The sequence below is a fragment of the Nicotiana tomentosiformis genome, chromosome 10 (genome assembly GCF_000390325.3).
Source record: "Nicotiana tomentosiformis chromosome 10, ASM39032v3, whole genome shotgun sequence".
NCBI classification, from domain to species: Eukaryota; Viridiplantae; Streptophyta; class Magnoliopsida; order Solanales; family Solanaceae; genus Nicotiana; species Nicotiana tomentosiformis.
In genome coordinates, this window is record NC_090821.1 from 63,733,002 (window position 1) to 63,760,808 (window position 27,807).

The 27,807-nt window shown below is 33.5% G+C and overlaps 2 protein-coding genes across 2 annotated transcripts; both read right to left on the reverse strand.

The window, feature by feature from the left end:
* Nucleotides 1-7,018: 7,018 nt before the first annotated feature.
* LOC104117682 (squamosa promoter-binding-like protein 6) lies at nucleotides 7,019-11,392 on the reverse strand. Its single transcript, XM_009628755.4, has 5 exons — nucleotides 11,254-11,392; nucleotides 9,945-10,848; nucleotides 9,105-9,208; nucleotides 7,979-8,662; nucleotides 7,019-7,453 (listed from the first exon to the last, which is right to left on the reverse strand). The coding sequence occupies exons 2-4, from the start codon at nucleotides 10,727-10,729 to the stop codon at nucleotides 7,980-7,982; spliced, it is 1,572 nt and encodes a 523-aa protein (XP_009627050.1). The 5' UTR covers nucleotides 10,730-10,848; nucleotides 11,254-11,392; the 3' UTR covers nucleotides 7,019-7,453; nucleotide 7,979.
* Nucleotides 11,393-17,510: 6,118 nt separating this feature from the next.
* Nucleotides 17,511-19,113, reverse strand: LOC104103681 (protein BIG GRAIN 1-like E). The gene has a single exon (XM_009611601.4). It carries the CDS (start codon nucleotides 18,876-18,878, stop codon nucleotides 17,916-17,918), a length of 963 nt encoding a protein of 320 aa, XP_009609896.1. The 5' UTR covers nucleotides 18,879-19,113; the 3' UTR covers nucleotides 17,511-17,915.
* Nucleotides 19,114-27,807: the final 8,694 nt, after the last annotated feature.

Here is a 27,807-nt window from a genome sequence, read left to right on the forward strand (position 1 = left end):
GGCATGGTGAGAACTCTGCGCTGGTAGTGCACTGAACGACGATTGGCCCTACTGATGACTGTGTGACCCATGGCCAGATGATGCACCATGGTGGACTGGGTGAGCCGTCTGAGCATGTCTGAAAGGACGACCCCTACCGTGGTGGAACTGCCCCCAAACTGGACATCGCCAAATCCACCCTGTCCACGAGGCCTCTTGTCCTCCCTCTCAACTTGCTCCTGGCTGCGAACCATCTCAATATGATGAGCAATGTCGACAACCTCATCGAAAGTAGCACCATACACTCTCTCTCTAGTCATAAGCAATCGCAGCTGAAAAGTGAGGCCATCTATGAACCTCCTGATCCTCTCCCTCTCTGTGGGATCCAAGCAGATAGCATGACGGGTCAACTCCGAGAATCGCATCTCATACTGCTTCACAGACATATCACCCTGATGAAGCTGCTCAAACTGCTTGCGCAACTCCTCCCTATGGGACTGAGGCACGAACTTCTCCAGGAATAGACCGGAGAACTGCTGCCATGTAAGGGGTGCTGCGCCGACCGGCCTACGCCTCTCATTAGCCTCCCACCAACTATAGGCAGTCCCATAGAACTGAAATGTAGTGAACGAGACCCCATAGGTCTCTAGAATACCTACTGTACGGAATATCCTCTAACACCTGTCCAAGAAGCCCTGTGCATCCTCTCCTCCCTCGGTACTACTGAAAGATGGAGGCTGGAGTCTCCCAAACCACTCCAATCGACGCTACTCATCATCAGGCATGACAGGTACCACATAATCCGGAGCAGTTGTAACCGGTTGGGCTGGTGGTAACCCCGGTGTCTGGAATCCCTGTACCACCTGCTCTGGTGTGCTGGCGACGGGAGTTTGAGCACCTCCCTCGGTCTGAGAAGTAGTTGTTGTGGCCGGAATAGAGACTGCTTGAGCAAGACTGGTACACACGGTCAGAATCTGAGCTAAGGCCTCCTGAAGGCCTGGAATCACAATAGGCACACGTGGTGCCTGAGCTGATGCATCAACAATTGGAATCTAGTCCTGATCTAGGGCAACTGGTGGATCTAGAGGTACTGCCCCAACTGCTGTGCGGGCTGCACCTCTATCCCTACCGCGGCCTCTACCGCGGCCTCGGTATCTCGAGACACTGGTTGGTGGTACTGGTGGCTATCCATCCTGCCCGGTAGTACGAGTCCTCACCATCTGTGAGAGAATGAAACAACATATGTTTAGTTACTAGAATCAACAGATTCGCACGACATGAATTCAAGAATGTGAAGTTTCCTAAGAGTTCGGCAGCCTCTCGAAGATAAATACAGACGTCTCCGTACCGATCCGCAAAACTCTACTAAACCTGCTTATGACTCGTGAGACCTATGTAACCTAGGCTCTGATATCAACTTGTCACGACCCAAAACCTAACCCGTCGTGATGGCGCCTATCGTGATACTAGGCAAGCCGACATTTCCAAAACACTTTCAACATTTAACAGAAATGAATTAAGACATTTAAAATAATCGGAGTTTTTCATAAAAATGGGGTAAAACCCAAAACATAAGTGCAGAAAATAGCCCGACATCGGGGTATCACTGAATCATGAGCATCTAGCTATCCAGTTTAATACAAACAATGCTTGAGTATCAATACTGAAAAGAAAGAAAACATAGAAGGAGAGACAAGGTCTGCGGACGGCGGCAGCTACCTCGTAGTCTCCGGTACTCGATCGCGTAAGAAATCAACGACCTCCGCGATCAAACACACCTGGATCTGCACATGAAGTGCAGGATGTAGCATGAGTACAACTAACTCAGCAAGTAAAAAAAATAAATAACGAACTGAGAAGGTAGTGACGAGCTATACAAATACAGTTCATTTTCAATAATTCCAGCAAAGAATAAACATGCTTTCAAATCCGGTAGTTCAAGTGAAATCAATTTATACAGTTATAGTGCAAGTAATTCGGATATAAAATCTTTCAGAAATTTCACAACAATGACAGTTAGAAATTAAGTGCATCAACAAATGGAAAACAAGTACAGCCTCTCAGGGCAACAAACACTCAACTCGTCACAATAGCTTAATCACTCGGCTCTCAGCCCTTAGTACTCACACTCAATAGGTACGTGCGCTCACTGAGGGTATGCAGACTCCGGAGGGGCTCCTTTCAGCCTAAGCGCTATTTTCGCACGGATAACTCACGTGTTATAATATCAATATGTGAAAACGCACAGACAACTCACGTGCTTCACGGACAACTCACGTGCCATAGTATCAATACCTCACAGACAGGCCCTCGGCCTCATTCAGTCATCAACCTCTCTAGTCTCTCGGGCTCTCGGAAATCACAAAGATCGGCCCAAACAAAGATAACATAGTGTATCAACAAAAATCAAGAAGAGGCTGAGATATGATACGCAAGTAAAACCATGACTGAGAACAAGACAATAATTAGCAAGTAATTCAACAAGTACGCGACCTCTGCGGGTCCCAACAGTACCATCACATAGCCTAAGCATAATTTCTAACATGATTTGCAGTTAAATTTCTATAACACAGGGAGAGCATATAGCTAGCAAAAAGTTATTCAACTTTACAGTTTCACGGAATGGACCAAATCCCAATTCCTACGGTGTACGCCCACACGCCTGTTACCTATCATGTGCGTCACCTCCAAAAATACTCACATAATCTAATAATCCAGGGTTTCATACTCTCAGGACCAGATTTAAAACTGCTACTTACCTCAAACCGCACAAAATTTTACTCTGCAATGCCTTTATCCCTCGAATCAATATCCAAATGCACCCGAATCTAGCCACAAGTAGAACAATACAATCCATATAGGCTAAAGGGATCAATTGCACCAGAAAAGTACTAAATTACAGCCAAATATCCGAAATTGGCCCGAACCCGGCCCCCAGGCCCACGCCTCGAAATCCGACAAAAGTCACAAAATCTGAAAACCCATTCACTCACTAGTCCAACCACACCAAATTTATCCAAATCCGATGTCAGAATCCCAATCAAAATCCAAAATCTTGGTTGAAGAATTTCTTTCCAATTTTTTAAACCCAAATCCAAAATTTAATGATGAAACTAATGATAGATTAATGGGATATAATCAAAATCAAGTGTAGAATTATTACCCAGTCGATATCTCTGAAAATCCCTCGAAATCTCGTCCAAATTCGAGCTCTCAAACTCAAGTTTTGATAAAAAGGGCCAAACCCTCGTTTTTGAATCTTTATATCTGCCCAGTTGATTCCTTCTTCGCGAATGTGGTCAAAGCCTCGCGTTCGCATTGAACAAAAAACTGTTGACCAAAATTCCTCTTTCGCGAACGCGGGTGACCTCTCGCGAACGCGGGTGACCTCTCGCGAATGCGTACGTTTCACTGGCGGACCCTACACGAACGCGGGACCCTCTTCGCGAACGCGTATGCTTAAATGCCTGAAGCTCTATCTGCCTGTTCCTCTCCGCGAACGCGTGGACCATGTCGCGAACGCGTTGCCTTAGGGTTCCACATCTTCGCGAACGCGGGAACCACATCGCGAACGCGAAGAGTAACTCAGCTGACCTTCCCAGATGCCTTATGAGAACACGATAACTCCCTCGCGAACGCGATGAAGAAAATGTGTGCAACAAAACACTACAGACCTCAAATTCACAGTCCGGACTCGCTCCTAAGTCCGAAATTACCCAACGGAGCTAACGGAACCGACAAAACTCCATTCCAGAGTCATCTTCACACACTTCCAACTACGGTCAAAAATTCCGAGACTTAAGCTTCTGTTTTAGGGACTAAGTGTCCCAAAACACTCTAAAATAAAAAATAAGACCTCCCGGTAAGTCACATAAGCAGAAACAGATACGGAAAAAATAATAAATAGGAAATCAGGGCTAGTACGCTCAAAACGACCGGCCCGGTCGTTACATTATGGGTTCGAGATTGTAATCATTTTAAGGTACTGAATTTTAAATTTATAATTTGCACGTGTTCAATAAATTTTTAAAGACACATACATAGTTTGAATCAAAGTTATTGGGTTCTGCCGAACCCGTAACAGGCACTACAGCTCCGACTCGGCTCTAAGAGCCCGTTTGGACATAAGAAAATTTTCACTTTTTTTCGAAAATTTTCAGTTTCTTTCGAAATCAACGCTTGGTCATAAATTTTCCAATTTTCACTTGAAGATGCATTTTGAAATTTTTCGAAAATTTGAAAAACTCCAAAAAGTTATTTTTCAAAATTTTCACTCAGATCACTCACAAAACTTCAAAAACAACCCAAAATTATATTCATGTCCAAACACAACTCTAATTTTAAAATATCATTTTTACTTGAAAATATTTTTCATCTTTTTTTGGAATTTTACAATTCTTATGTCCAAACGCCCACTTAACACACAACAATATGGAGTATTAAATTGTATAACCTGATAGTGTAAAAGTTATTTAGATTATCCGTGTATATAAGGTGAAATATTTTTTTGTAACTTTAGTTTTATTTGTAACCACTTTGTAACAATTCTCTTACAAAAGTTTTGGTACGTAGTGGGCTAGGTACATTTCTAATGGTTCACCAAACGGGACCTTGTCCGAGAGCAACACGAATGTACGAGTTCTTTCTAATTCCTTTTTGTTTTGTTATCAGTTAATAATTTTTCTTTTTCGGTGAAAGAATTAACTTAAATAGTCGCATAGTCAAGCGCTTAAATTTTAAATAGCCAACGAATATATAATATATATATATATATATATATATATATATATATATATATATATTGGCTAGAAAAAGTAAACAGTAAATTTAACAGTGTAAAGATCCATTTTTCATTTTTCTTCTCATATACATATATATCTAACGAGAAACATTAATTGTTTTTTTTTGTGTGCATAGATTTAGATGCTGAATTGAAGCAAACTTTGGGACTATATATGTAATGATGTTTTACATTTACTTGGGAAAAACATGTAGGATGTTTAAGTTTGTTGCACTTGTCTTCAACCTTCTTACCCTGATTAGTGTTAGTTTCTATCTATTTGCTATTTTCGAATTTTAGTAAAAGCAAAGTATCTATCCTATGCTATTTTATATCTAGTGCTTACTTATTTAACATCTTCCTCAATTTAAAATTTTAGTATATTACTAATCTCAAAGCCTCTTTTTCTTTTGAATTGCACTTGCATTAAAATAATTATGAATTACATCTTGTTTGTCTATAATCTGATTCCGTCTAAAGTCTTGCATAAAATGTCTATGTATTAAAATTCCAAAATTCTAATAGAATCTCAACATCATATATGGAAGACAAAATAAGAATGTTTTAAAAGAAATTTAATAACAGCTAGTGGGACCTCTCAAGAAGCAGAGTTTTCCAAAGTCAATTTGTTGACTGTTCCCTTTGTAAAACTTTAAATGCCCCATTAATAAAAATGTGAACGTACTACACTATTTTTTTCTTATATTTCGTATTTATTATAGATACTGTGAGTCTGTGATATCACTTTGATCCAGAACCTATATTTAGGGCAGCGAAGTATAATAACTTGGAAAAAGAAATAGGTTTCTTCGGTTCCAACAACCCCCGTTAAAATATAGAATCTTTATTCAAATAATCGGCCAGATTTATTGTTTCATTTTCCTAGCCAATAAACATAAATTATACCTGATGATAAATGAATATACATATACTGTACATGAATTATGCATATATATACATCTATTGGCTATTTCTAGTTTAAATGGTTACATAGGCGACTATTTAGGTTAATTCTTCGAGCTTTTTTCACTTTTAACCCGCGCCAAAAACTATTTACATTCGGTAGCCGGCATAAGTGTATAAAATTTGTATAATTTTTATATATAACATACATAATGTATATATATACAAAAGTATACAATACATTTTTCGGCTATTATTTTAAGAGCGGTACAATATCATTTTCCCAAAAATAATATTCATGGAATGGAAATTAGCACTCATAGACCCAGCACACAAATGCTCAATGCTCAATCCCACTTTATGAAATTCTAATTTTTATCATTGTTTATTAAAAAAAATTAACTAATCACAAATTTTATTCCCAAAATTTTGTTTTTTTAAAAAAACAAAATCATCCACTTGAATATTGAACAATTTTTCACATCTTACTAGAATGATACTACATGATGGGAGCAGCAGGCCTATTTTTGCAACCAAATGGAATGTTGCAAAACCAAGAATTGAGGGACCACTTCCTCTTCCTTCCTTCCTTCTTTATCAAGGACCACAACAAAAACACACTAATCTAATGCATAAAATAACACTATACTGAATTGAAAAGCTAACCAACCAAGTCTAATTTAGCTAAACATCACAACCCCTGTCATAAGAAACTATACTTAATCATATTCTCCATATACATTTATGCACGCCTACAACCGAAAAAAGTTATGCCAATACATAAACATAATTGCTAGAAAGGTTCTTTTCTCGCGAACATACATGTGTGCACACATGCACGGGGTACAACTTTTCTGCAGCAGAAGTCATATACTGCAAGACACAAGATTTTCTAATTCCATTCGCATGGAATACTACAACAACAATCTCAATATAGTATCACAAGTGCGGTCTAGGGAGGGTAGATAGTACGCAGACCTTAACCCCTACAGTGAATGTAGAGAGGTTGTTTCAAAAAGACCTTCGGCACAAGGAAAAATGAGAAAAAAAGCAGTAGCAATAACCAATAGCGAGAACAAGATAAAATGAAATACTAAACTCCAGAATGATGCTGATGCCACACATGTATGGCAGCAAAAGTGTTGAATTGAAAAGTAGACTAAGCCATCAAAAAGGCTCATATAGTTGCTACAAACAGTCTGTACAACTTTTTCTTCTTTATATAAGAGTGGTGTTCGGACCAGATTGCATGCAATTCGACCATATTACCAGTCCTCTATGTAGAGGCTATCTCCCACCAGCCAAGTACCGACTACTAGTATAATAAGGAGTGTGAATTTGCATTAAAAGAACTGCTGATGGAAAAGTGAAGCTTTATATCTGTCATGATAAAGGCAAGTACCATTGTTTCGCTATAACTCAAGGGGTTTTTACATTTCCATCTGACATAAAAGAAATGCTATATACAAATTACACACAAGAAATGTCATCCTTCAGATACCATTTTCTTCTTAAACATCAGTATATGCTGCAAGATTCCTTGGAAATATAATACCGACTATTAAAATAAAAGAGCACTGTTTCGACGAAATGGATCTATTGAAACCCCGAACAGTTGATGTATGATAGGAAATAAATATAAAGGTATGGCTGGCACTTACAAAAGATATACTGATATCAATCATTTATTACTCTGCCTTTGCCTTTTGACTTGTTGGAAAGGCCACTTGTGGATTAGTTTAATCTCCTCATTATCTTTGGAATCTTCATTTCAGATGTTGACCCTTCAGGCTGCAATAAGAATGAAAAAATCAAGACAAAGTCATATACGAAAACAACAACAATTTAAATGAATATATATTTCAGACAAGGAGTTCTTATTCCTAAAAGCTTTTGCTTTTTGCTTTTGAGCTTTCTCTCTTTTCAAGAAGAAGAAAGTTGAGAAAATGAAAGATCTGAATATTGCAAAGTCACATTGGTAGCCTGCTACACTACTGTAGAGGAACACATTTTTTGTCTATTGAACTCAGAAACATTTGTTCGTGTTTTAACATAGACATACGACCTGAAGTACAAGTGTTTATTGGTTGTGGGCACTCCTTTGTCTCGCGTTTAATTTATCTATAACTTGATAACTAGCAATGATGTCAAAACATTCTTTTGAAATGTAACTTCTTGCTTAAGTTCATTTCAACTACCATAAGTTCTTGGCTTAAAGCATTCTTGACAAACAGTATGGATTTACATGAATTGACATTTTAAATCCCTGATAGAAACGAAAGAAGCGTTAAATATCAAATGGACATGTTTCCAGACCTCAAGTGGAAGCAAAAGAACTAAAGATATCATTTTCCTGCTTCACTTGAACAGAATTTTTCTCCTGTTCCACCCTTAGCAGGTGCGAAGACAACTGCACTAAATTCATGGTAGGCCCGCCTTCTGGAGAAAGGCAATTCTTGGAATTCATAGAGTTTGCTCTTTGATCATGTCCGTCTCTCTGAATTTCAGGAACATGAACTACCCCATCTTGCTCAATTGGTGTCGAGCTCTTTGCAACACTTACTCTCGGAGATTTTGCAAGATTATGATGATCGTCTTTAATGTAGGCATGATCGTTTCCTTTAACCATCCATGGGGGAGTTGGTGAAATGTCGGTTGAATTGTGTAGAAGGTTTTGTGAGTGGGCTGACAGAAGAGAGAGAGCACAAGAGGAGTTTTGCCCTGCAGAAAATTCTTGAACAGATAATAATGTTGACCCAACCGGAACTTTGGATAGATCTTGTTTTCTCACTCCGTACTGATGTTGGATGCTTTCTGCAGGGGATTGCCCCCTTGTGACTGACATAGCCAATTGAGATATGCAGAACGGCTTACGTTCTAATTTAAGGTTCTGGTTATTGTTATTCACTTCATAATTTTCTTGATAAAAGAAACTACCAGGAAGTATTTCTGGGAAAAGAAATGGAACTCTCCTTTGTGTCATATCCAAGAATCTCGAACCTGCATTTCAATAATTGGTAGAACAAACTGAGAATGCTAGAAGCTAAAAGAATGATTAGAAGCATTTAAGAATATGCTTACCAAATAAAAAAAAATTAAAAACTTAACAAAAAACTACCTTTAACTCGATATGATTGGGTAAATAGGATAAGTAGCAGAAATAAAGTTTCCAAAAACACCCAAGATGAGCAAGTCGGGTTAAGAAATAAAAGTTCTATCACGCCTTCACACGAAAACAGGATTGGGAAAAGCAACAGTATGTTTTTATATTCATAACAGGGATAGGAAAAAGGAAGAGACTTGGAATACAGAGGATGAAACGTTAGGTTGAACAAAGTTAAAACACTTTATTTGAAGAAACTAAAAGCCGAATCAAGCATAGAACTCTTACTACAACATAATCAGCAAATAAAGGATAATTAGCAGAAGGAGAAAAGGTTACCCCAGTGAGTATCAAACTGAGGCTTTCTCCGCCGCTCATTATGCCCTGCAAGGCGTTTGCGACAGCTGCGTTTACCTTCATCAAATTCTGCCAGCAAGTGAAACCTGCATTTTTAAAAGGTTACTGCAATTCTATGCTGGACTGACAGCAAGAATATTCATGCGAAATCGTAACTACTTAAGTATGACATTCAGACCCAATGCATAAAAATCAGCAAAAATATTGCCAGAGTAAACGTCAATGCTGATCACTTTTTGTTAACACCGAGAACAGTTCTCTATTTTAAGGATGATACACAGAAGAATGAATCCGGAGGATGGGCAGGTTATAATAAGTAACTCTACAAATGACAAAGAGGGACCTCTATATTTCCTAGCTTTCTAGAGGTTTTGGCAGATCATTCAAACTGAAGTTTACAGAAACAGTAAGGCATTAAATCAAGTGGAAACTATGAGGAACTAATAGTGTTTTTTCACACTGGTGTCAAAATAAGTTCTTTAAGAGCTCAGATGCTAAAACTTCATCTTCTTTTCATAGCAATGAGTGTACTCATTTAAGGCAGTTCAGTTTATTTCTTTGTCCATAGACATTACATCCATAAGATCTACCCCATGGTTTAGTTGCGTAAGCCTCGTCAAACAAATGACTTCAATACAGTAGCTGGTTTTCCCAGATCAAATGCAATACAATTTATAAAGTCAGATTAACGAAATATGTATGTGTGTTTATGTATATGTTCACGCACACACACACACACATTCAATTCTGTTTGCTAGTCAGAAACAAAGAGTGCAACCTAGATTACATGAAAAAAGGAGCAGACATGAGCTAGACCGATACCTGCTACACTGCTGACAGAACCTTTGCTCAATGCCATTAACGATAACTACAGCAGTTTTTGAGTGTTCATCACATACTTTGTGTCTTTTGTGATAGTCTTTTGACGAGCTCAGGTCCTTGTTACAACCGTGAACCTGACAGAAAGGAACCTCAGAATGCAAATTTGTAGTCCGAAGTCTTTTTCCCTGCAATGATGAATTGACTGAAGACAAATCCAAGTTTCTCTTTAAAGATTGATTACTCTTGACTTCCCTATAAACAGTCGACTCCTCCCCCTTCTGACCACGAACCTGAGATATAGGAAACTGAGAATGCAAACTCTTTCTCTGGGTGGCTTTTCCAGTTGGCAATGAAGATTCTGGAGAAGAAAGAACTGAACTTTCTTTTGACGATTGACTAGTCCTCACTTCTCCATAATCAGTCAACTCATCCAATTTCAAACCAATTGGTAATGACATCAGATTATTAGATTTAGTAGCACTATGATTAAACATGGCTCCAAGTTCCAACATAGAACCATTACCTATTTCACCACTTAAAGCTCCCGGGCACGAGTTGCTGGCTGCTGATTTCTTAAAAATATCAGCAATGCCGGATTCCAACAACCCCGTGCTTTCAGTTATTTCTTGGCTAGGACCACAAATGCTTTTATCAACATCACAAAAAGGGTTCAAATTCCATTCCTTTACAATATTTCTACTTCTTGAAAGTGTGTCAACAGGCAGTTCAACATTATCAGGAAACAGAAAACCTCTCCCTTCTAAAGCATAGCTCAAAGGTTCCATCAGTGGCAGAAACAAAAACTTCTCAAATTATACAAAGTGCAAACACTTACAAAATTGGTGCTTCAAATTAATAAACTTCACAGTTAAGTCTTCACCACTAGCCAAATCCAACTGAATTTCTGAATATGAAAAATACAAAGTGACAGAAACACATCAGTATAAATTAAAGTTCCAATCTTTAACTTCAAACCTTAGATATAAACATGAAAGATGATTTTTTTCAAAACAACACAAGCAAAATAAATTACCCCCACTAATATATAGAACCAGAAAATTAAACTAAAACTAGCAAGAATGATACTAAAGTCAAAACCAAGATCACCCAAATAAGGAAATCACAAGTTTAATCAACTATCAGACTTTACAAATCAGGAAACAAGCATAGACCAAATCAGAACCTTAATCTTAGAGTATCAAACAACAAACAAGAAAATACCCATTTGAGAAAATCACAAGGAAACACAGAAAGAATAAAAATTAATCATCTTTGATGCAGAAAGATTGAAACTTTACATCAAACTTACCAAGAAAAAGAGTGGAAAAAGAAAGAACTAAGAACAGGTGCTTTTGTGGTGTGCCACTTTTTATTGTTGGAAAGAACCACTAGTAAACCAGAGGAGTACATTTATTAGAGTCAACACAATTTCCACTCCCCATATTTTGAGAAATAAAAAGGAAAATAAAAGAAATGAAAATTAAAAAAGACAACTTGAAGGTCTTTTGTAACTTTCCATGGGTACTTCTAAACCAGGGCAACATAGTCAAAATTTAAATTTATGGATTCAAAATTTGTCATCAAATCTATAATGTATTTTAGGGCCCGTTTGTTCATAATATTTTTTTAATTATTTTTTTTTTCTATAATATTTTTATAATTTTTTCGAATCAATATTTGGCTATAAAAATTCTAAAATTCACTTGAAGTTAAATTCCGAAATTTTTCGGAATTTGAAAAACTCCAAAAAAGTTATTTTTCAAAATTTCTATTTCAACCACTCATAAAAATTCAAAAACAACTCCAAATATATTCATGTCCAAATACAACTATAGTTTTCAAATATCATTTTCAACTTGAATTTTTTTTTCCTTTTTTACGGAATTTCATAATTCTTATGTCCAAATGCCCTCTAAGCAATAAATTTATATTCAAAATAATATATATCTAATATAAATATAAGCTCTAAGCAAAATTTATTCCTTATAGCGCCGTCCCCGCTTCTAAGTGTGTGCGTGTGTGTGAGAGAGCATTTCTTTTTTAAAAAAGAAATAAAATTCAAAAGCATGTGTTTCCATTTTTAGGTGATAATTGATATTAAAGATTAAATTATTACTGCTAGCAAAGGGGCAAAAGAATAAATTATTACTAAATGTAGGTAGTTAGGTGTGTCTAATCACTAGACTCTAATACTCTATAGAGTGTTGAAAATTGATGCAACTGATCTTTACTATTGCCTTTGACACTCAACCTTTCAATTATATGCCACGCTTATACTTTGCTCCAATTTAATATTAAGTAGAGACCTAATTATACATCAAAGTTGGAAGGTCACATAGGCTTGTATATTTTATTACATTTTTCTATGTTAAATTTCACTTTCTTTCTATAGGGTAATAGTTTGATTTGCTGTTAGGATTTCAAGTTACTTGAAAAAGAAAGACATTTGATGATATTTCTATATTGGCCACCTATTCTTGGGTTTGGTTGAGTAGAAAAGAAATATATAGGAGATTAAGGAAGTTGTGATTTTCTTCTTTTGGCATAAAAAGGGAGTAGTTGAAGAATATTCCTTCTTTGAAATGTTAGTAAAAATGATTGTCCATCCATCTGTCTCAAAATGATTGTTCAATTTTTACTTACTTGAGATCCTTACATCTGTCCTAAAATGACTATTCCTTTTTTACTCTTGTGAGAGTTAAGAAATTGATAGTTGGCTAAGGTTTTAATGCATTTTTTTTCATAAGATTACTTATATGGTAATTTTGATTAATTTTCCTTTAATCTTAAAGAATTGATTTATCCCATAAATGTATTCAATTAAATAAAAGGGAACCTTGGAGCAGCAGTAAAATTGTCTCCGTGTGACTTATAGGTCACGAGGTTCGAGTAGTGAAAACAGTCGTTAATGATTGTATTAGAAAAAGTTGTTTATATCATACCCATTAGGTTGCGGCCATTCCCCGGATCCTATATGATTGAATGCGAGATGTCTTGTGTACTGGGCTGCTTTGCATATATTCAATTAAGTGCTAAAATCAATAAATTAGTATGGAGAAAGTACATCATGAGAATGCATCTAGAATGAAGAAGCGAGGACGAAAACTTAAAGAGCGAAGTTGTCAAAGCGATTTTAAATAATGTCAATAACTATTTGTAAAGTTTAAATGTTATTATGCATCACCGTTCATAATATAGAGTAATATGTTTGAGCATAGTAATAAACAAGGATTAGTACAAGAAAATAATAATAATTAATTTTCTTATATTATATATATATATATATATATATATATTCCGTCTGCTGTATAATAAGGCTTATAACGCTAACTTTTAAGTGACTAACCATTAGACATTTCAAAGTATGCCAGTGTATCAGTTAGTCGTTAATTACATCTATAAGTAAGCAATATATATATTAAAGAACCCTTTTATTTTTGCCTTATATATATATATATATATATATATATATATATATATATATATATATACGCACTAATGATACAATAAGGAAATACCAACAAATTTCTTGGTAATATTACCAATTCATCAATCTAATAACAATTTGGCGTAGCTTCTTAAGGGGTTGTAAAGTCGCACATCTGCAAAAATTTACTCAACAAATCATCAATATATCAGCTTTTCATAAGGTGCAAAATAATTTTCACAGGGTTTAAAATTATGGACAATTCTAATATAACCTTTATCTAGAAATCAAATGTTATATTAATATATTCTCCTATAACACTAACTGGTTTATCAAATTCCATATGTTAAAATTCATGCAATGGTAGATATTTATCAAATTATGAGTTACTGGTTGTATTTTGGACAGTTATGTCTCATCAAAAACTGCTTTTATAGACATGAAGCAACATTGTTCTAACCAAATACCTTAATCAATGATTTGTCTCTATACTATAGTAATAAAATAGCAAAGCAAATCTTGACACATGTATGATAGCTTTTGGATGGGATAAAAAAATAATATTTAAAGTTCACTTCAACCACAACCACCCCTTAAGAATAAATAAATCTGAACAGAAAAAAAAGTCTTCTTTGTGAAGAGTAAATGAAGAAACTACACTTTTACACCTTATGAACTTACTAAAGTCTTTAGATCATTTCCAAGACTAACCAAATCCATAATGACCACCGTCGAGGACCGTAGTGGAGTGATAAGTACTCATTTATTATCAATTATAGTCTCAAGTTCGAGTCCCGAGTGTGAAATCGCCGTTATTAGAAAGCATTTTACACCATAATATAGGACTTTCATACGTGAATATGAATTTAATAGGATCTTATGTGAATACCGAACGCCGGATAAAAATTAAAAAGAAAATCCCATAATGATGAAAATTTTTGTTTCTTTTCCTTTTTCCCGTTTCAACAGACAACAATTAAACAAAAAGATACACATTGTTGGGCTTCTTGTAGGGAGCATAGAGAACGGGGATTACACACACTTTTTGGGGTCAAATTCTTCCATTGAAAAGTTAACCCAAATAATCGCTTACTCAATCGCTTAAACTAAAAATAGTCGGTGGAAGTATAATATATGCATAATTTATGTATTATATATATATATATATATATATATATATATATATAATTATGTATATTTAATGTGTAATTTATGCATATGACTAGAAAAAGTAAACAGTAAATATGACCGACTATATGTGTGAAGATCCCTTCTTAATTTTAACGTGCATTGACCCATTTTTAGTTAGAGAATGGGTTGAACGATGGCTATGTGGATTGAATTCATTCATTTCTAATTGGTCCATTCTTTTTGGCCCATTTTTATTGTTTATCGTAGGTAACGGGTCAACTTAACTCAGTATTTTCGACTTAAAGTATAAATATATGTGTAAAAAATAATTAAATTTTCAATTCATAATTTTAAAAGTGTAATTGGTTCAATGGTACAATTCTAAATGTTAAACCCATTTGCATATCATTTCACGATAAATATTACATAATTAAATTTTAAATAACTTGATAGTGTAAAAAGATTTTTACATAAATGTTAGAACTCTGCTTCTAATAAAGAGCAAGAATGACTCAATCAATGCCATATCTTTGCCCCCATTTCACTTGATAATGTAGACAAATTCTTTGATTAAATATTTTTCTATACATAGAGGGAAGAGCAAGGAGAAAGGGGAAATAAGGAGGGAAATATAAGGTGGGGAATCGACCTTTACCTAAGGTAAAAATTTAAATAGTCAGCAAACTCTGACTACTAAGATTTCTTATTCCTTTACTTACAACTCTATAAAGTTACAAGAAGATTGTGCAAAACAATTTTCAAAGTGATAACATCTAATAAAAATTCCCAAATATGGCTATCCTCAGAGGTGGATCCAGGATTCGGCGGTCATGGGAGTACTGTTACATTCAATATAAATTTATCATTGTTCATAAAGATTGAAACGGGTTCTTGAAAATAATTGCAAGTATATATGAATTTTTTACCAAAGTTTTTAGATGCCAATAACCCCTCTTGTTTTTTATTTTTATTTTTTATAACTAGATTTAGTAAATAAAAATGGCGACAAGTTTGATAAATTGCCATATTTTTTTAACTTTGGCACATTCTAATACTCCATCCGTCCTAGTTTCTTTGGACTTTCTTCGCTTATTGATGATATATTTTTGATCAATTGGAATGAAACTAATTTAATTTCGATATTAAATTCTAGATGTTCAAAACATATGAAAAGTACTACTATTAGTTGTAATTTTAATCACATATATTTAAACAGTGAAAGAAAATAATTGAAATGTTAGTCAAAAATTCATTTTGATACTCGGGAAGTGAAAAGTTGCAATTATTTTAGTAATGAAAAAAATATTAAGTATATGTAATGCAGACACATAGAGGAAATATTTAAATAACGCTCGCACACACAAAAAATATATGAGATGTGCTATCTACTTTATTTTAGACGATTATTGCCAATATTTATAAAAATCTAGTCCTTTAGCTTTACATTTGTCAAAAAAATCATATTTAATTAGTCATTAGTTTTTGGACCCTTTTTTGACCTTTATAATAATCACAAGAACATAAATCGCCCTTCTCTTTGATTTGTTATGTTTAATTGTCTCTCTTCTTTATGTTTATATTATGTAGCATGCTTTAGATTCTGGGTCATTTTCATGCATAAATAAATCAAGGTTGGGCCTAGATTCTTTGTCTTTATTAATGTGTTCCTAACTCGAATTTTGGAATAGATTTGCATGATTTTTATAGTGCTTTGTGTCTTTGATTAGACAAAGTGGTGTGGTATTACATCTAACATACTCTAATTATTATTGATTTAACATAGAAGTTTTATTTATCATTATATATAGTGATATGCTTTTGTCCGTACACATACCCATCCTTTTTAATTGAATTTAAGATATTGTGCAATAACTTGTAAAATTGTTATCATGATCAAGAGGTCACGGGTTCGAGCCGTGAAAACAGCTTCTTGCAGAAATGCAGGGTATGCCTGCATACATTAGACCCTTGTAGTCCGGACCTTCTCCGGACCTTGCACATAAAGAGAGCTTAGTGCAGGCTGCCCTCTTTTTCTTTCTTTATTTTTTACAGTAATATTTGTTTAATACGGTTTTTTTTGCGCCATTAGACATGAAATTCGAGTAATAATTAACTTGCTATAACTGATTACATTAATATTGTAGAAATTATATAACTTATCTCCGTCACCTCCCAATTTTGTTTACCTAGATTGTATCCTTTGGACAGAAGAAATGAAATTAATCAAGAATTAGAAATTATATATTGCATGCAGAATATTATTTGAGTTAGTCATACATTAATTCTACCTTTTATTCTTTATACTATAGTGGATAAAAATTAAACTATTTTCGGGAGGGGTGGGAGAAGAGAGAGAGCACAAGATAGGGAGGGGGAATTTCTTCAAATGCTAAATCTACTGTACTAATCCAATAAGAGAAATTTTTTACCAGTTAATTAAGCTCATCTGATATATACTTAAGGATTTAAATTATATGTATTGATAGTATAAGGATTTTATACAATCAATGTAGGTTAACTTAATTACAATTATTGTTTTTAATGTTACTAACTAATATTATCATAATTGTTTTTTGGTAACACTTGTGAAATATTATCATCCTTTATCATAAATTTTTTTATTATCATAAAAATTTACCTTAATTATCTTATAAGTGATTTCATCCAATATTTTATGTATCATCTAATTGGATGATATAATACTTCAAAAAGGATGGTTTGTTACTTAATTATTATAGGAAACAGCTAATGATATCAAGTTTTCATAATATGAATCAGAAGTCTCATCTGGTAATGCTTATTACAAAAGTCAAAGAAAATATGATATATATTCCATAATGTTATTATGACTATGGTTGGATTTTCCATCATGAGATTGGAAATATATATCAATAATCATGCATAATGATATCAAAGCTGTTATAGTGGTGGACATATGATGTGCTTACACTCCAGAGTCCATTCCCATTTCATATATATAATAGCTATACAAAGTAAAGCACTAAAAGTCAAGGCAAACAAGACATTCCAAACTGTACATACAGTAAAAAGCTTTGCAAAAACTTCTAAAGGAGCACAAAAAAAGAAAAAAAGGCAGATCTATGCCCATATCCTGACAAAGAAAATCAAGACTTCCTTTTTCATGGCTCCTAACATCAGTCACAAAAAAAAGAAGAGGAAAAGCTCAATGTGAATATTTTGTGAAGGAGATGGAAATGAATAAAAGGCCAAAAAAAAAAAAAGAAAAAAAAAAGGGATTGCTAAGCTCCTGCTATGCGCAGGGTTAGGGAATAGGTCGGACCAGATCGAGTCTGTTGCACGCGGCCTGATTTTGTACTTTGAAAGAGATTTATTTCATGGCTTAAACTGTAACCAACTCGTTGCCATTTTTTCCTTTGTGCCAAGACTTCCCTTCAAATTGGGCCACTGGAAATTGGTGCACCCCTCTTGACATTATCCATATGTGTAGTCTCATAAACTGGCAAACCACTTGATGAATAGAAATCCAAGTCAATATTTGGTAAATCAAACAAATCAGAACTTGAATCACTATCTGCACCATCATCATCATCAACATCAACAACCTTGTTATATGTCTTGCTTTTCTCATATGGCAATCCACTATTTGTGCTCTTAGTATACCTTTCACCATTATTTTTGCTCAACTTTAACTTCTCATCCAACCAAGAATAATCTGTGCTTTTCTTGTCACCACATACTTCTTGTTGTAAAGCTGCAGCTTGCTTATACTTTACTACTTGTTGTTGATCTGAAAAGCTTCTAAAATCTTTATATGATTTTGTAGGAGTAGGAGTATAAGGAGGTGGAGTTCTAAAACCAGAATTTGATGAAGAGTAAATGGACTTTGAATCACTACTATTAGTAGTAGTAGTAGTAATGCTTGAGCTTCTAAAGCTAAAATGACTTATACTACTTCTTCTTTTCCTTCTTCCACTTGGACTTTCATCTTCATCTTTCAAAGATTGTGCTGAAGATTTTGATGATTTCTTTTTCTTGGATGATGTTTGGTTGAAGAGAGAATTCAAGAAACTAGCAAGTCTACCACCTGGAGAACTTGGTTGCTTGTATTTCTTTTGATCTTTATTTTTGATCATTGGTTTTTCCATAATATAAGTAGTAGTTTGTGTAGGAAGAAGTGATGAATTTCTCATTATAGGCATGTCAAAACTCATTCTTCCACCTCTTAAACTTTGATGCTTGTTGTTGTTGTTGTTGTTGTAATATTCTTCATTTGCACCTGAGAAATACTTTGCTGCCTCAAACACATCAATCTCTCCTGAATCATTATTTCTCCATTGGATAATTTTCTTGGACATTTTTTCAGTAGTTTCAGGATGTATTCCAGTGATGGACATGACTTGAAAAGGTATATATATCAAAGGAAATTGAGAAGTTGAAGATAGAAAAGATTGGAGAGTTAAATGTATTTAAAGTAGAAAGAAGTAAGTATATATGTAGGATGTTGAAATGAGAGATCAATTTGTGTGGTTGTGAAGAGAAAGCAGGAGGGGTTTTAGGGTTGTTGTAGAAGGAACACGAGGGAGGGGTTTGCTTTGGAAATTATTGAGAGTAATGGCTGATAGAGTGAACTTTTTATATAGTAATGCATTGAGCTATGAAGGTAGAATATGTCCTTATATATACTGACAAGTGTAAATATTTTAAAATTATCAGTATAGTTTATAATATCATGTTAGTTATTATCTTTATATATGTTAAAACTAATAAATCACCATAGATATTTACATGTAATTAGCTTATAAAGATATTGTAACTTGTATTTTTCATTCGGTTACTGCTATAATGTAATTGTTAGTACTAGCCATTTCCTTTCTTTTTATTTTCTAATTAATTTTCATTTATTTGGACAAGTTGTAAGATTGGACCCACTTTGGGATTTTTATATATAATATCTACGTGAATAAAAAAAAAGATATGGTTGTTATTTTTTTTTACGTCATAGAACTTAAATTCTACAACAACAACAATAACAACAACTATGTATATGCCTAGTTCCTAAATAAGTTGGTGTCAGCTATATGAATCTATTCATGTAGCTGACACCAACTTATTTAGGAACTAGGCATATACATAGTTGTTGTTACTATTCATAGAATTTAGACATTATGAAGGTACATTATAAATATTCGTTTCCCCCTTTTGTTTATTTTATGTTTATTTATCCATTTTCCAATTTATTTTTAAAGGGCAACCCACTTGATGATGCTATTTGTGCTTTAGTAAATAGAGTAGGGATTGAAAGAGTGGGGTAGAATGAAATAAGCTTTTTTCTCCTTCTCTCATGCTTTGAAATCCAGAAGTTGGTGTAAGCATTATGGGGGGCATAAACCTGTTTATCTTTGGATTCTCATAAGCCTTTTATTTTAGTGGGATATTAGCTTTTAACTTTCAAGTATAGTCTTAGCAAGGGTGTGTACCATGATCTTTTTCTTCCCTAGACTCCCCACCAAAATACAAAAAAAGAAGAAGAAAAACAAATTCTTATAATTGATGTTTAATTTCAACTTTTCAATGTCACAAGAATGGGAGAATATCTTTTTTTGCAACAAACACAAATTATATTAGGTGATTTCTTTTTATATATCTACCAAAATTTTGACGGACAAATCTACTCGCTCCTATATATTTCAATCGGAAATAACAAGTAGCTGCTGAAATAATCAAGTTGGGCGCGAGCTTCTTATTCAAGAGTAGAGGAGGGAGTATCCTTTGTTTTTTTTCCTATTGTGATGCATAGTTCAGTTTCAGACACTTTGTCTCTGGCACCTTTAGTTTGGGTCCTCCAATATTTGAAAGGAGAAAAAAAGGAGTTTATGTAAGGCTGGAAAAAACCATGTTACGGTTTTGGTTGAAGTGATTATGGCCTGACAAAAGGTAGTTCAAATCATCGAATTTGTGTCTTGTCATTAACGAATTAGTTGAATGAATTGATAATATTGTGAGCCAACAAGTTTAGAGTAACAAAAATAGATGTGATTTATTCTATATACATTAAAAATGTCAAAGATGATTATACTATTTATATAGTTTTACTTGTTGTAGTGTTATTTATCACGTTTTTAGGTTGCATATGTATGCTTATTATAAAAAAGGGAAAATAGCCAAATATATCCATCTACTTTGATATATTATTCATATTTATCCTCCGTTATACAATTGGGTCAAATTTACCCTCATCGTTAACAAAGTTTTCAAATTTACCCTCTAATCTAATGGAAAGCCCCAAAATCCCAAATTCCTTCAATTTACTATAATTTTTTCTCACAAATTACTTATCCCTACGCGTGATCTACCAGAGAAGAAAATATCCTCGACAAGTTGATTTCTTGTTCCACTTGATTATTTAGAGCAGGAAGACTTAACAAACTCGCCAACTCCAGGCATGAGAACACTAGTAAATATTCCTTTGAAATGTTATTTTGAAGCTGGACATAAATTTAAATAGTCATTTAATTTAGGATTTCTTAGACAATACTAAAGAATCATATGTCACAATTTCATGCAGAAGTGCTTGCGCATCAAAATTTGCATCAAATAACATGCTAAATTCAAATCCGAAAGGGAATGCATCTACATGGATACCTATGGCCTTGTTATGCCTAGTCCATAAAAAATAATAAATATTGGTAATAACTTCATAAGCAAATACATTTCGACCACCGGAAGAATCAAATAAATCTCTTCCAAATTATCTACGGTATTTCACTCATCCTCATTCCGTTAGAGACATACCCGTAAACTGTGAATTCTGCCTTTCATTTATAGTTTGAGCATAACCAAAGACAAGGAGAATAATTATGATGTAACTCCACACTTCCATTTCTGTAATATGAACCTTTATTCTTCTCTGGTGGATAACACGAAGGAGATGATTGATTTGTGAGGAAGAATTGGAGTAAATAGAAGGGATTTGGGGCTTTCCGTTAGGTTAGAGGGTAAATTTAAAAACTTTGCTAACGGTGAGGCTAGATTTGACCCGATAGTATAACGGATGGTAAATATGAACAATATATCAAAGTAGAGGGGTATATTTGGCCCTTTTCCCTATAAAAAATTACCTATAAAGGATTTAAAGTGACCTCTCTGTTTAATTATTTTTTATATTGTTAAGAGTATATATAGAAGTTAAACTCCAATAAATAACATGTACAATATCAGCATTCTTAAGCAAATGGAAGGAAGACGAAATTAGAAAGGCATTCTTGAAGGATTATTTGGTCAAAAGCTGTAAAAACAGTAGTGGATTTCACTCAGTGATTAATTTCAATAATTAGACAAAAGTCTTGTCTTATTGATTGTCATTTACTTGGAGAAGATAAAGTGCTAAGCATGCATTTTTGGGAGATTAGCTTTCTTAATAATTATTGTGGGGTTCCTCTAGTTTGACCCACCAAAAAAGGTAAAAATCATCCAAGATTCAGCTCTTTTTAGATTTTCTTTTTTTCTTGTCCCTTTTGAAACTACATTCTTTTTTCAAATAATTAATTGAAGAGGGTAAAAAGTTTCAAAAATTGATCATAAATTTTATGTAATTCTTCTAAAACCTTGAAATGTGTGTGAATCTCCCTTGAAATGTGGGTGAAGCTAAAATTCTTCTTTTCCTTAAGTGATGCATAATGTCAGTTTAACCTCATATTCAGAGATGGATTTAAAATTTAAAGTTTATATGGTTAACTATAGCAAACTTAAATTAATATATAATAATAATTGAGTTCACAGTCAAATATTTATAGAAATATTGTGCATTTCTTAATAAATAAGTATACAAAATTTTGGATAGAAATTATTGGTTCACGTGAGCCCATAAATTGCATGATAGCTAAGGCCATAATCAAGTCATCACTATAGATATTTGAATCGATAGCGTTGCTAGTAGCTTTGATTTGAACAATGTATTTATCTTAAAATTTTTATTGAATATATATAAATTATTAATTTAGAATCCAGTAGTTTAAAAACGATTAGAACCCCGAACCCATAAACTTAAAATTTTGACTCTGCCTCGAGGTATGCCGGGTATAATATGTAATATATACACACAATTATAACCATTCATTACCACAAAATAGTGAAGTATAAGATAATATTTCGCATCTATAAACTTAAAATGTTGAATATAATGTGCATCGGATTCAGATCGCATTTTTCCAAACACAAGCAATAGCTTAATTAGGGCCACAAAAGAGAGAGAGGTGAAGGTCCCATACTTTAGTGTTGGGCACATATGTTGGATTAAAGCATCTAATTTCACCACTCAACGCACGTACGTTTTAGGGCCACTAAAGATATGTAAAGGTCCCATATACTAGTATTAAGCAAATACATTAAATTTTATTTAAAGTCCAATGTCACCACATACGTGGTAGCAGCATTGCCAAAGTGAAAATGGAGATGTAAAAGGTAAAAGAAAATTAATGACACATTTACGTGAATGACAAACTATTTTCTTTGATCTATTTTAAAGTTTTTACTCACCTAGTAAGAAAAATATTTAATTGCATTAATCATAAAAATAATTGTTTGAACTGTCATATTATCTCACCTTAAACATCTCAATTAGGTAATAGAGATCTGCTGGACTTTTAAATCGTCAAATATTTTAAAATAAATTTAATTTGCTAAAATAATTAATATTTTGAAGGGAAAGTAGTAACATTTGCAGAAGCTAAGTATTGTAAATGTCTTCAACGATACAAATGGTACATGGATATATGGCTTTACAAAGTACCTTCCGTATACGAATGTACTACAAGCGGAGATACTGGCGCTTTAGGGCGCATCTAGGGGTTCCAACCCATGTTTTCCGCCCTAAATCATGTATAGTAATATTATATTTTTTAAAAATATTTAAATATATGTGTGTGCACCCATACTCAAAGTATTATATGATGTGATGATTATTGAGTGTACCTCTCTAGGTGAGGTTGTGAGTTCAAATCTTATGTCAATCTTGTTGTTTTTCCTTGTCGCTGTAAAATCTTATATGATTAAACAAAATGTGTATATTAAAACTAGTAGCAGAGTGTATGATATAGCATATAGTCAATGAGTTCAATTGATCTCAATATTTTCAATATGGAAAATAGATATAGATGTAAGAAAATTACTATTTAAAAAAAAACTGAACTTATAATTCCAAAAGTGCAATGGGTACACAATCGTAAGAATTAAATGTTGAACTCGTAAAATTTATATTCTGGATCCACTTTTTCTTAATAATGCACCCATCCTGCCAAAATCTTGGATCCGCCTCTGACTTTACCATGGTTTAACAATAGCGTCAACACGCAATATATTATATACGTAAAATATATATTAATAAACCTACTACCCACATGAAATTTAAAATACTCACACCTTTTTACTGCATGCAGGTTGATGCTACATAAAGTCGTAGTGCAGCAGCTCTACCACACATTTCGGGAGAGTAATGGAGTGGCGGATGCTATGGCAAAATTTGGAAAACATTAGATGACTCAACTTCCCAACATGTACTAGTTTTTGACAACCTCCCCCCCCCCCCCCTCCAACTTTACTTTACCGCATTTAGATTTTGATGTAATAGGAACTGAATCTCTTCGTTCAGTTCCAACTACTGTACTTTGTTAACTTTCCTGTCTTTAATAAAATTTTCGTTTTCTAGCTAAAACAAATGTTGAGAATGGCAGTCTTGAGATATGATCATGACACTTCTTTCTTGCAGTCATTGAATTGGCAATTTTTAGCATGTATCATGTTGTATAAAAGTAACCAAAAAAAATATTATATAATATTTTCATATGAATTTAATTTTTTGAAGGTCCCTTTCAAATTTTTCTGGCCTTTTCATCTTCATCTGATCGACTTGCATGGAGCTTTCAGCAAGTGACTTGCAGTGTCACCATCCCATACCCTTAAAATTTTGTTATTTTCTTTGATATATTAATTAACACATAAATTAATCAACATGATGCGATTTTGACAACTCCACTTTTTATTTTCAATATTCATAATTCCAAAATATTGACTTTGCTAGATGATCTGGCTATATCCATTTGATTGGTTAGTATGGTTTTGTTATTATCCTCCTATTTATCAATCTTTTGTTTTCATTATAGTCGATAGACATGTAATTTTATGGATCAAGTCTATTAGGTTGAGCCTTTACAAGACAAGTCTAATTCATGGTTTTCAACCCCAAAAGTCCATTAAAAGTTTGTTGCAGGCTACTTTACCCTAAATCCTAGTTCATTCCTATATAAAAGGGTACATGGTCCCTCGATGAAACATATCGAAAATTTCATAAACTTCTGGGATATTCAAAAAAAGACCATGACATAAAATAATATCTTTCTCAAATTAAGTCGAATTGATCAGGAGACATTCTTCCTCAGAATCAATTTGAAATGCGGCCGACACTTCTTGTGGAGAATAATTCTGAGAAGAGAACCAAGGAAACAAACCGAATTATACTCACGATTGACTAATAAAATAACTTTTCTTCTATTTTGTTATTACAATTAATCTTTTATATCTCGAACATTTATTGCAAACATTCTGTTATTAATTAACTTAGTGAAAGATTTTCTTATGAGGAGAACGAAGGGACCCAGAGATTGCTATAACATGATAAGAACTTTAGTCCAATTAAAACCCATATGAGGAAAGAAATCTAGTATTTTTATCTGAATGGATCTTATACACTGAGATTAGTATAACTATGAATAAAAACATGTCTTTTTTTTGTTATCATAAAAATATAATGGATTCCTTTAGTTCCTAGTGTGATAACATATTGAAACTCAATTGGGATTTGCATTCTATAAATAGGTCCATCGGACCATAATTTGTGTTTACTCTAATGATCCTTTAAAGCACTTAACAGGCTAGCTCTGCGTCTGATCTAACCTCAGTTTAATTTGAAACGCGTCTGCAATGATAAACAAGATGTGGATTAGTATCTTACCTCACTTTCATAGTATTCTTGATCTATGCAGTGATCTTTGATTATTATAAGGATGATAAAAAATATCCATAGCTAAGTAGAAGAATCAAGGGAAAATGACACTATATAGCCGTTTTTAAAATAATAGTAAAATAAAATGTATATTTTTTATATATCTTTTGTATATATACATTAATTATGTATGTTATATACAAAAATTATATAAATTTTATATACTTTTTTGATTAACGAATATAAATAGTTTTTGGTATGGACTAAAAGTGATAATAATCCAAGAATCAATTTAGAAGTGATAGAGTTGTTTCATATCTAAGTGCCATGAAAGCCCACAATGAGGAAAGTCTCATAGCTTATGATTCAATTTGTGGGGTACCAACGCTTTGAACCAATTGGTCCTAACCAAGTTTTTTTCAACCAATCACAATTTGACAGTTGTAGATGGAACCCCACTTTTGCTCTTCCCCCTTGTATGTTACTCAGATTTTAATGAATCAGAATACAGAAAACGAGACACGTTTTGTTGCTTTCTTTTAGTTTGCACCACTTATATTTAAAGTCAAATTCCATGGCCATTGTTCTCCTACAAGTCCTATCTGCTCCCCTAAGTTTTTAGGTCATATTGCCTTTTCACTAACAAGTTCCACAACAAGGGAGGAATCAAGATTGGTCCATGACTTTTGGTTTTGTGGGACTACTTATCTATTGTGTTCATGTGTTATCGATCAGTTTTATGGACAAACAGTCCGTGGACAGATCGACAATTTTAAGTTTATAAGTTATGAATATAATTTGTGTTATTTGTTGGGTTAAGTGAATTTCTAAATACAAATAAAGAGTTTGAGCCAAATCTATTTAATTTTACCGAACTCATAAATTCTGTTGCGGCTTTGCACTTGCCAACTTCAAAGAAAAAGTAATCACATACCATAAAATTTTACCAAGATTTTTGTTTAGGATCTTGAATTAACCAAAACTTTATTTAGTATTTTGTATTCATTAAGCGGAGATGAATTCAAAATTTTCAGTTACTAAATGCAAGAGTATCATAGCATCCCAACTATCTTGTCGCAAATGTGTGCCGATTTAGAATAAAATGTTTTTCTCTAAAAATCACTCATTTTTACATAAATAGGCGGTCGAATTCACTGTTTACTTTTTTCAGCCAGTATACATAAATTATACTATAATTATATACGATTATACATATATATATATATTATACATGGACTATATATATATATTATATATTCGCCGGGTATTTTAAATTTAAGTACTTAGATAAGTCGCTATTATATTTAAGTTCATTCTTCATTACCATATTGATACAAATCTTGGACAGTAAATCTGAGAAGAAAGAAAATGATCATACACGACAACGATCTTCGATGTTATTTTATAGTGATCTCTTGTGAAAATATTATATAACTAAAATGACATTTATAATAGACTAAAAATCAAATATTCCCTTGAATTCGATCACACATGCTGTCTAATTATGTCCTTGATTGAACTTATTTATTATATGAATGGGTGTAGTTGGTTAGTTTGAAGCTACCAAGGGCCCAATGATAAGACAAAACTGGACATGAATATCTTAATGTCTCCCAATTACACCCTTAGATTCCACTGACTTTAAATAATTCAAGGGCTTTGCCCATTTCATAGGATCCAATTCTTTTCTGACTTAGCCATTAAGCCCAAAATAATAAGGGGAAGACGAGGAAAAAACCTATTTTTTGTTTGTCCTAAAATCTTGAAATATCACGGAATAATACATTTAGGAGTCGTTTGACATATGGGATAAGAGAGCATAATCTTGAGATTAGATATATAATTATTTTATTCTGCGTTTGGTTGAATTTTTGAATTCGATATTACCAATCTCGGGATTAATCCCACAATTGAGTATTATTCTATCCCACATTGGCGGTGGGATAATAATCTCGGGATTAATAGTTCCGGTAATCCCGAGATAAATACTAAAATGACAAAGATACCTTCTCCTGGGCTCTTCCCCCAATCTTTTAAACAAGATTAAAATTGAAAAAGTTTTATCCCAAATTATTTAGTGTACACCAAACACATGTTTATGTTACACCCTGTATATTTTATTTTTAGCCCAATAAATCAAACATCTTGCAATAAAAATATATTTACTAAATAATCCCGTTATTTAGTAAAATAACTTGTTTCCCTCCGAACGACCCCTTAAGCCCTATCTAAGAGTACATATATTCTTCTAACAAACAATAATTTCATTATATCTAAAACCCTATCTAAAAAAGTATTAGTATCATTGTGATGATCCGATAGGTCAT